General features: G+C 39.4%; 1 protein-coding gene across 1 annotated transcript; it reads right to left on the bottom strand.

Annotated features, from left to right (window-relative positions):
* Positions 1-4,745: 4,745 nt before the first annotated feature.
* On the bottom strand, positions 4,746-7,828 carry LOC306890873 (cholesterol side-chain cleavage enzyme, mitochondrial-like; the record flags this gene model as incomplete). Its single annotated transcript, XM_079450889.1, has 9 exons — positions 4,746-4,868; positions 5,309-5,500; positions 5,603-5,681; positions 5,753-5,919; positions 6,010-6,161; positions 6,287-6,490; positions 6,825-7,024; positions 7,098-7,253; positions 7,557-7,828. 9 exons carry the CDS (start codon positions 7,826-7,828, stop codon positions 4,746-4,748), a joined length of 1,545 nt encoding a protein of 514 aa, XP_079307015.1.
* Between the last annotated feature and the right edge of the window lie 3,614 nt (positions 7,829-11,442).

Raw genomic sequence — 11,442 nt, forward strand, 5'->3', positions numbered from 1 at the left:
CATAGGAATAGGAACGGTTTACACCTTAGGCCTGGCATTCACTCCTGACTGAAACCTTTGACTGAGTCATGAGCAAATGGCCACCAGACCATACAATGGAGCAAAACACAAAGAGCCATCCAATTTAATGTAACTGTGTTCCTTCTTAATAACAAATGCAATGTGGTTTCTTATCAATCGTTTTTGTTCAGACAGGGGAGAGTTAGAGAATCAGCTGATCTTAAAATTATCTTTAATTTTACATTTCCACAATCAACATAACTCTCACATAGTATAAACGTAAACATTCACAGTTCGCTCTTTGGCATGCATTGGTTAACATAATGCCATTTGTTCTAATCGTGAAACGTAGATAGTTACATGCACATTTCCCTTAAGGCAATTGGTAAATTGCTGGATGTCTGGATTCTGATTCTCTGAACTGTATGCACATACTAAACACAGCCATGTTTCATCAAAATGGAAGTCCATGAATGTAGATGAGTCGTGTTCCACTGTTAGCTATTTCAGATATATATTCATACTTGGAACCACTTTAAATGTGAGATGTAAATTGTTCTAGCTTTGCAAAGCTGAATTTGTCAGTACCCAAAATTCAGGTTTGTCCGGACATCAGAGTCTTTTTCCCATGCAGCTAATCTGTCTAAATTGCTTTGCAGGGTTGCATTAGACCACGCAAGGTCTAGGAAAGGCAGAGCCAACAATGTCCCTCAGTATTCTCAACACTCTCTCTCTTAAACCATCTTTATTTGCATACTGTAGCTCAGAACTCCTAAAAGCAGTCTCAAAGCTACTGAACTCTGATTCTGACAAAATCTGAGACATAAGCTGCATGAGTTTAGTTTAAGACATGTCAAAGAGCCGTATTTTTTCCCCCAATTGAACTCCATTTGTTTATTCAGCCTTGACGTAAACTCATTGTCTGACCATAAAGGGGTAGTTAGTCCACATTTCTCAGTTGAGGGAATAAGACTTATTTGTTGTTACCAAACAAATAACCACTGTTGTTAACCTTCCCTGCAAAGTATAGAGTATAGCTAGAGTATATTCTTCTCAAAGCGGAGAATAAACTATTTGTACAAATGCATGTTCCTAGTCTTCTCCGATAAAGAGGATAAACCAAAACTTCTTTCCTGACAAACAGAAGAAAGCCCAAAATTATTCTCCGCCTGAAAGCAGGGGCTACTCTGACAAAACAGAGGATAATCAAAAATTCTTCTCTGACGAAACATGTATACTGGTAGTAGGGGTTACTTGAATACAGTGACACTCACCAAATCAAAGTTGGATGAAAATATTCAGAATTACATTAGAAGAGACAGTGAATTTATAGCCATGTTAGGGGCAGTCCCCAAACGGAGAACAAAAGCACAATATATACTTGCAAAAGTGACACTTCATGCCGTTATTACAGCAAAATGCTTCTCAAACAGTGTACACAAAGAACCGCTTCTTCTTCAGGCCCTTGTCTTGGTTACATTGCCTGTTGTCGCGGACAACGACGCACAAGTATAAGCAAAAACCGGCACGTTGCCTGCGGCATAAGTCTGATGCAGAAGTAAAAATCTGCCTTAAAGTAATAACTTTAAACAATGCATGTGGGCAAAGTAGCAAGCCCACTCCAAATCTTGGAGTTTCACCAACCCTTAATCCAATCAACATAACTGTTACATCAGAATAAAAATAGAAATTATAGCCATTTAAGGGAGCAGTCCCATCAAGTGGAGAACAAAAGCAGGGAGGCAAAGTAGCAATTCCACAACCCTTAATCAAATGGACATAACTGTCTCACCATTTCATTATCATAGGAATAGGAAGGGTTATTCACACTTTAGGCCTGGCATTCACTCCTGACTAAAACCTTTGACTGAGTAATGAGCTGTGGTGGACACCGCCATGGTTCGGCACCCCCATATCGCTATGTCAGTCGCTAATTCAGATTTATGTACCCGCCAGAACGATCTCCCTCTTGCCACAAGATCAATAGACTCTGATGTTGTCTTTAAGAACCAGCTAAAAACCCATCACTTCCGTCAACATCTGACCCATTAGTACAGTCCTGTACTTTTCTTTCTACCTTCCTACCCCCCCCCAAAAAAAAAACAGTAGCACCTTATACCGTGGTAGGCTAACTTAGTCCTGTGGACCAATGCAATGATGTTTATCTGTTGCACAAATTGCTTCTATTGTTTTCCCCTACTTTGTAAGTCGCTTTGGAATGACTAAATGTAAATGTATTCGCATGTACTGTATATGCATATATATGAAAACCTTTGTAGTGCAGGGTATGCACGGGTATACCCACAGTCATTTTTCCATGTTGTGTCATTCACAAGTTCGCTAACAGATAATAAGGTGGGATGGATAATATGCGTATTTGCCATGCTGTCCTGGGGCAAAGGCTAGGTGAAGTTGGAGCACCTGCCCCATGACCGGGCACCGGGCACCGGGCTCCATGTGTGCCCGAGCTTACCCCCCGGGGTTGCTGAGGTGAAACAGGTTAGTGGTGTGTAGTCGGGATGTTGCGAGACATTTGGGAGAATGGAGGCAAGACGGCTTGACTATTTATAGCGCTGATACGATGAATGCTGTGAATGGTAATCGAAAGCCAGCTGAGTTAGTTATCTGCAGGGGCTCCTCCCTAAACTTGTTAATAAAATATCATTAAAAGTCATGAATAACAGGACAAACAGCTGCCAATATTGTAGAAAACGCTCACTGATTTCATAACTGATCAGCCTGAGCGTTCTAAAAGCACTCGTCGCTTTAATTGAGATGGCCAATCAAATGAAGGAAGCAGAGCATTACTGTCCAATCAAATGAAAGAAGGCTGGAGTTCGGGCTCAGTTTAACTGTGAAAGTGTGCAATGTACTGTAAGTAGCTAAATGTTTCTCCATACAAATGTCAGAGCTAGTTCACATGTCGCGTCAAAAAATGGCCAACATACCATAATTTGGTGAAAAATAAAGAGCCATCGCATGCACTTTTGCTGTGTTCCTTCTAAATACCAAATGCAATGTGGTTTCACGTGAATAGTTTTTCTTCAGACAGAAGAGTGTAGAGAATCACCTGATCTTAAAATGATCCTCAATTTAACATTTCCACACTGGTTTCGGTTCTTATGTGGCTTTGTGAGAAGGAGCATCACAGACGAGAAAAATCTCAGCCTCGGATCTTTCATACAGAGGACAGGTATACTAAGTATACTTAAAATGACCTAGTCAAGTTAGATCATGTATAATTATGTGTAATTATTAAGTGAATAAAGTATATTTCTTTATTAAATATATGAATATATTAAGTATACTGATAACACATTGGTTGTAAGCAACAGAAACTCGATTGAATTCATTTAAGTTAATATCTCTTCAATTGTGAGAAACATGATCTTACACTCATGACAGTGGTTAGCTTACAGGCGCTCGTGCGAGAGATACAGGTTTGAATTGGGCCTGTACCACATATTTATTATACCTCTGTAGCGTAGGAACAGTAATGTAGATGTGTTGTGTTTATACAGATGAAGAGCACAAGATGAGAGAGATTGAGACTGGGCTTGCTACAGAAAACTCTCGACTTCGAGAAGAACTGAACAGACTGCGTACTCAACCCCTTCCAGTCATCATTCAATGGCCTGTGCAGGTAAACATCATTCATTACTCCAAACTGTACACTTGAAACAGACATTCTGACTGAACAGTACTAACTAATGTTTTCATTCATGTGTTTTGTCTCAGTCCCATCAATCTTTCTCAGACGGTGAGAAACTGGAGTTATTAACACAGCTGGCGAGAGCTGAGGGTCGAATCCAGACACTGGAACGACAGGTATTGCGACATATTTTCTTAGTGTAAAGTACTGTATATAACACACTGACAAGAGATTTTCAAGCTTTTTATTAGCTTTACTTATAGAAACCACAGAAAGAAAGTTTGTTTCAGCTGAAAGAGAACTCCAGACAATGGGGGAAAGTGAAACTATACATGTTGACTAGACTAAGTGAATATGAACATGGATTTGCTAAAACATCAACTGTGATTCTTCATGACCTGCCTGTGGTGAGTTATGTAAGCATATTCTTGACACAGTTCATAAATACATTACATGGAATACAATACAATACTTGCATAATCTGGAGTAAAGGTAATTATTTTGTAATGGTCTACTAGAAAAGTTTGACTGATTCTGTGTTGGGGCGGGTTCGACATGGACAACTGGACCCTCTGAAGTGACCACACTCCTTGTAACTGAATGACTATTCAATAGCTATTTCTTATAGAAAATAATATGTGTATTTTTCTATGAATAAAGAAGTGTATGAAAATATATCAAATATCTCATGTGTTTATTCATCAATGCCATCTTAATTTCAGGATTTGGTTCACACCTTTATTAAGAACTATCAATATTTGAATATATTTATTAAGTTAGAAAAGGACACATACCAGCACCAATCAAAATATTGGACACCCCTGCCCATTTTTTTAAATGGTTTTCAGATTTACATTAATGGTATTGCTGTATTTAGTATTTTTACTAATTTTCCAAGTTCGGATTTTTGTTTCAGAAATAAATTGGTCTCCAAAAGGAATTTTGATTACAAGTCTTGAGATCAAATGGCCCGCATCATAATAAAAGAAATAAATTCAGTCAAAATGTTTACTGATAGTGTTTCTCGGAGTTAGACTGTTGTAGACCCAAAAGGTCAGCGATCCAGTGATGTCCCGTCCTGTTTTCAGTTGTGCTATGTGTTTCTGTGCAGTGGTTGGACTGTTAGCATGATGGGCTTCTCAGGGAGAATGATAAACTCAAACGTGCTCCTCACCTCCACCTGCCTCTGCTTCTCAAACCTGAAGTTCTCCAGCATCTACACAAACAAAAGAGAGCAAAGAATATAACTGTGACTTTTCGTTTATAAAGAAAAGTGGAAACATTGTTCTGAAACAGATTCAGATTTGCAGTGGTAAAGCAATAAACTTTAGACTCGAGATGCTTCAATGATCTGCCAAAGAGTAAACAAATCAGAAAAAGAAAAGGGCAGAGAACTGAACCTTGGGGGACACCACGAGAGACTAGAGAAGGAGGTTACTTTTCTCAATGCATTCATGGGAAATTCCTATAAAATGATGATTTGTCATAGGCTGTTCCCTGCCATATCATCTATCAGCCTATCAATTTTCAAAACTTTGAAACGATCAAAACTTGAAAACTTAAAAATAAAAAAGATTAGATAGATATTATAGTCTAGGTTTAATAACACCACTACATTATGAATCGGTGCTTTCAAAGAGATCAAAATAAACATACATGAATGAGGAAAAGCTGCATCTCTGTTTCAGCGATCCTGCGACCGAGGCACTGGCGTGGGCCGAATCCAAATCCCAGACTCCTAAAGTACTGCCTTTCATTTCTGAGCCAACGAGAGGGCCGGTACTGATCCGGATGAGGGAAAACCCGATGATCACGACCCATAGCGTAGAGACCCAGCTGTACTGATGTCTGAATAGGACAGAACACACGCAAACAGGCCAAAAATAAAAAACATGTAACATACAAAATTTAAAATATCAATGTAGTCATCAGTGATGGCCTCAAACTCACCCCAGCTGGGATGTGGTAATTCTGAATGACAATATCCTCAGTGATGTATCTTTGTAGGCTTACTGCAACAGGATGTAACCTTAAAAAAAGATTGTGTGAATAATCAATCAACAATTAAACTAATAAAATATTAAATAAAGTGATAATTACCTCAGAGTTTCCTTCAGGGCTCCTTTAAGCAAAGGAACCATCTTGAGCATCTGTACCATGTCTCCCTCAGAGGCCACGCGAGCAGTTGAGATCTCCGCCCGAATCTCCTCCTGCAGGTCTGGGTGACGAGCCAATTCATAGAGCGTCCACAGTAGTGTAATAGATGTCTGACACACACACACACAGGTCTTAGATTTACTCCCAAATATCAGCTTACATTTTATATGAAAATATTGGTGATTGATGATTTAGCATACAGTATCCACCCCTCCAACCATCAGCTCTGTGACGCCTGCTTTGATGTCTTCGATGGACAACTTATCTAGCATTAGAAGGCTGGCCAGCACACCTGGGTACTTCCCATCGGGTTTAGGAGCTTTCCTCAGCTGCCTGTAGTTATATCTGTCCGCTGTTTTGTCAAAGAATTCAGAGATACGGCCAATCACTGAGTATTCCAATAATAGTTACTTCTCAGATATTTTTCTGTTTAAATAAAAGGTGGGGGAATTCTGTATGAATCTAATGCTGTTTTACCCTGGTTAAAGATTCCGTCCCAAGCATCCATGTGGTCCTTCCAGACTTTGGCCCCCAGGCAACGGAGCAGACCCGGGGGAATGAATAACATTGGGGAGGTGGTCTTGAACATAAGGGTGATACAGTCAATGAAGTGCTGGGCGTCTGGATCAATGTTATCCAACAGCAGACCCAAGCGTTCACCATACAACACAACACTCACAGCTAACAGAAACAGACCGAAATGTATGATGTTATACTTACATTTATCAAATTCATACTTAAATTAGACAAAATTCTTAAAGTCATGAAGCCTTTCATTTTGTTTAAAAGTACATTTAAATTCTTGTTATAAGGCATTGTTAAAATATTTGCGTTAAAGTCACTTGGATTAGACAGAAGTATATAAAATAATATTTAAATAATCTGTTCTTTATGATAATATAAAACACATCAATAACAAAAGAGGATGTCATATAATGCTGCTACAGTGATGTAAACGTCGGTGTCATTTTATTTACAAAAATTCTGTAAAAACAGTAAAATCTTTAAATCTTACATTCCAATGCATATTTGAAGAGCTCGTGGGAAAGATCTGTGGTCCATTCGTTTTTTCCACTCCTCTCAATCTTCTTATAAACACGAGCCACAAAATCCTGACCGACTTCATCCAGCAGAGGCACAAAGTTGCCCTGAACTTTTGGTGAAATGACTTCTCGGTTTAAAACTATCCTATTATGTTTCCAGTCCTCGCCATCTCTGTGAGGAACAGAACAATGTGTTAAAAGCATGTCAGTAAACAGAAAAGCATTTGTGGACAGAAGATGCTTACTTGAGAAGTACACCGTATTTGCGGTTCCTGTAGTCCCTGTAGGAGATCCAGGGTTCCAGTCTGAGTCTTTTGGGATAATGACCCTCGGCTTTGAACAGGATAGCAGCATCTTCAGGTCTGATGATGTTCACACTTTCATAGTTTCCAATTTTTTCCCTGTTCAGATTGATAAAGAATGTCCGTGGTTAACTCATTGGGCCTAGAAAACCATTGTTTCTTGCATCATTGGATAACTTTTAGAATAATTAATGAATACGAAGTAACTACACCGAAGACGCAGGGTCCATGTAGATTTGAGATCATCCTATGCATGTACTAACAAAGAGTTATTTTAGCCATTAAAATATTTTATAACTAATTCATATAGTAAAAACAATGAATTAACTGTTTACTGTATTTTCCTAGTATTAATATCAGGGTTCAAATTAACACATGCACTTACATGCAATGATATTTTACCTGTAAATAGGACCGAACACATTAAAATTGTGCACCATAATGCGATGAATATTCCTGAATCCACCTAATCTCCAGAACCTATAGAGATTTGCCAGACTGTTCTTCCATAGCCCAGGTATCTCATTGAATGGCTGAACTGTTGAGTTGTCCCTGGGATACAGCGCTTCTCTATCAGCAGGTACACTTCCTGTGTGATGGCTTCTCACCTGTGGCACTTCCTTCAGTGTGGACAGAAACTGAACCGAACGACCACTCAGACTCCACCTGGCCATCACGCACACTCACTATCTGCTCTCTCTCTGTCTAATGGAAAGATGGTTTCCTTGAACTATTTTACTGCGAAGACCAGGAGACTTGTACTTCCTTGAGCAGTAGTCTTTATTGCAGATGATGCTCGGGTGCTGCAGTCATCAAGTCATATTATGAGATACCTTGAACTTATAGCCATTGTAGGGGGCAGTCCCCTCAAATGGAGAACAAAAGAACTTAGGTGACAACTTTAAACAATGGCTGGAGGCAAAGTAGCAAGCTTAATCAAATCAACATAACTGTCTCACTCAGACCATTTCATTATCATAGGAATAGGAACGGTAAACAATTGAATGTAAGTGTTCCTTCTTAATAACAAATGCAATGTGGTTTCTTATGACTCGTTTTTGTTCAGACAGGGGAGAGTAAGAGAATCAGCTGATCTTAAAATTATCTTTAAATTTAGATTTCCACAATCAACATAACTCTCACATAGTATAAACGTAAACAATCACAGTTCGCTCTTTGGCATGCATTGGTTAACATAATGCCATTTGTTCTAATCGTGAAACGTAGATAGTTACATGCACATTTCCCTTAAGGCAATTGGTAAATTGCTGGATGTCTGGATTCTGATTCTCTGAACTGTATGCACATACTAAACACAGCCATGTTTCATCAAAATGGAAGTCCATGAATGTAGATGAGTCGTGTTCCACTGTTAGCTATTTCAGATATATATTCATACTTGGAACCACTTTAAATGTGAGATGTAAATTGTTCTAGCTTTGCAAAGCTGAATTTGTCAGTACCCAAAATTCAGGTTTGTCCGGACATCAGAGTCTTTTTCCCATGCAGCTAATCTGTCTAAATTGCTTTGCAGGGTTGCATTAGACCACGCAAGGTCTAAGAAAGGCAGAGCCAACAATGTCCCTCAGTATTCTCAACACTCTCTCTCTTAAACCATCTTTATTTGCATGCTGTAGCTCAGAACTCCTAAAAGCAGTCTCAAAGCTACTGAACTCTGATTCTGACAAAATCTGAGACATAAGCTGCATGAGTTTAGTTTAAGACATGTCAAAGAGCCGTATTTTTTCCCCCAATTGAACTCTATTTGTTTATTCAGCCTTGACCTAAACTCATTGTCTGACCATAAAGGGGTAGTTAGTCCACATTTCTCAGTTGAGGGAATAAGACTTATTTGTTGTTACCAAACAAATAACCACTGTTGTTAACCTTCCCTGCAAAGTATAGAGTATAGCTAGAGTATATTCTTCTCAAAGCGGAGAATAAACTATTTGTACAAATGCATGTTCCTAGTCTTCTCCGATAAAGAGGATAAACCAAAACCTCTTTCCTGACAAACAGAAGAAAGCCCAAAATTATTCTCCGCCTGAAAGCAGGGGCTACTCTGACAAAACAGAGGATAATCAAAAATTCTTCTCTGACGAAACATGTATACTGGTAGTAGGGGTTACTTGAATACAGTGACACTCACCAAATCAAAGTTGGATGAAAATATTCAGAATTACATTAGAAGAGACAGTGAATTTATAGCCATGTTAGGGGCAGTCCCCAAACGGAGAACAAAAGCACAATATATACTTGCAAAAGTGACACTTCATGCCGTTATTACAGCAAAATGCTTCTCAAACAGTGTACACAAAGAACCGCTTCTTCTTCAGGCCCTTGTCTTGGTTACATTGCCTGTTGTCGCGGACAACGACGCACAAGTATAAGCAAAAACCGGCACGTTGCCTGCGGCATAAGTCTGATGCAGAAGTAAAAATCTGCCTTAAAGTAATAACTTTAAACAATGCATGTGGGCAAAGTAGCAAGCCCACTCCAAATCTTGGAGTTTCACCAACCCTTAATCCAATCAACATAACTGTTACATCAGAATAAAAATAGAAATTATAGCCATTTAAGGGAGCAGTCCCATCAAGTGGAGAACAAAAGCAGGGAGGCAAAGTAGCAGTTCCACAACCCTTAATCAAATGGACATAACTGTCTCACCATTTCATTATCATAGGATTAGGAAGGGTTATTCACACTTTAGGCCTGGCATTCACTCCTGACTAAAACCTTTGACTGAGTAATGAGCTGTGGTGGACACCGCCACTGGTTCGGCACCCCCATATCGCTATGTCAGTTGCTAATTCAGATTTATGTACCCGCCAGAACGATCTCCCTCTTGCCACAAGATCAACAGACTCTGATGTTGTCTTTAAGAACCAGCTAAAAACCCATCACTTCCGTCAACATCTGACCCATTAGTACAGTCCTGTACTTTTCTTTCTACCTTCCTACCCCCCCCCCAACCCCCCCCCCCCCCAAAAAAACAGTAGCACCTTATACTGTGGTAGGCTAACTTAGTCCTGTGGACCAATGCAATGATGTTTATCTGTTGCACAAATTGCTTCTATTGTTTTCCCCTACTTTGTAAGTCGCTTTGGAATGACTAAATGTAAATGTATTCGCATGTACTGTATATGCATATATATGAAAACCTTTGTAGTGCAGGGTATGCACGGGTATACCCACAGTCATTTTTCCATGTTGTGTCATTCACAAGTTCGCTAACAGATAATAAGGTGGGATGGATAATATGCGTATTTGCCATGCTGTCCTGGGGCAAGGGCTAGGTGAAGTTGGAGCACCTGCCCCATGACCTGGCACCGGGCACCGGGCTCCATGTGTGCCCGAGCTTACCCCCCGGGGTTGCTGAGGTGAAACAGGTTAGTGGTGTGTAGTCGGGATGTTGCGAGACATTCGGGAGAATGGAGGCAAGACGGCTTGACTATTTATAGCGCTGATACGATGAATGCTGTGAATGCTAATCGAAAGCCAGCCGAGTTAGTTATCTGCAGGGGCTCCTCCCTAAACTTGTTAATAAAATATCATTAAAAGTCATGAATAACAGGACAAACAGCTGCCAATATTGTAGAAAACGCTCACTGATTTCAGAACTGATCAGCCTGAGCGTTCTAAAAGCACTCGTCGCTTTAATTGAGATGGCCAATCAAATGAAGGAAGCAGAGCATTACTGTCCAATCAAATGAAAGAAGGCTGGAGTTCGGGCTCAGTTTAACTGTGAAAGTGTGCAATGTACTGTAAGTAGCTAAATGTTTCTCCATACAAATGTCAGAGCTAGTTCACATGTCGCGTCAAAAAATGGCCAACATACCATAATTTGGTGAAAAATAAAGAGCCATCGCATGCACTTTTGCTGTGTTCCTTCTAAATACCAAATGCAATGTGGTTTCACGTGAATAGTTTTTCTTCAGACAGAAGAGTGTAGAGAATCACCTGATCTTAAAATGATCCTCAATTTAACATTTCCACACTGGTTTCGGTTCTTATGTGGCTTTGTGAGAAGGAGCATCACAGACGAGAAAAATCTCAGCCTCGGATCTTTCATACAGAGGACTTACATCAGGTATACTAAGTATGCTAAGTATACTTAAAATTACCTAGTCAATTTAGATCATGTATAATTATGTGTAATTATTAAGTAAATAAAGTATATTTCTTTATTAAATATATGAATATATTAAGTATACTGATAACACATTGGTTGTAAGCAACAGAAACTCGATTGAATTCATTTAAGTTAATATCTCTTCAATTGTGAGAA

This window comes from Barbatula barbatula (assembly GCF_947034865.1).
Source record: "Barbatula barbatula genome assembly, chromosome: 25".
In the NCBI taxonomy this organism is placed as follows: domain Eukaryota; kingdom Metazoa; phylum Chordata; class Actinopteri; order Cypriniformes; family Nemacheilidae; genus Barbatula; species Barbatula barbatula.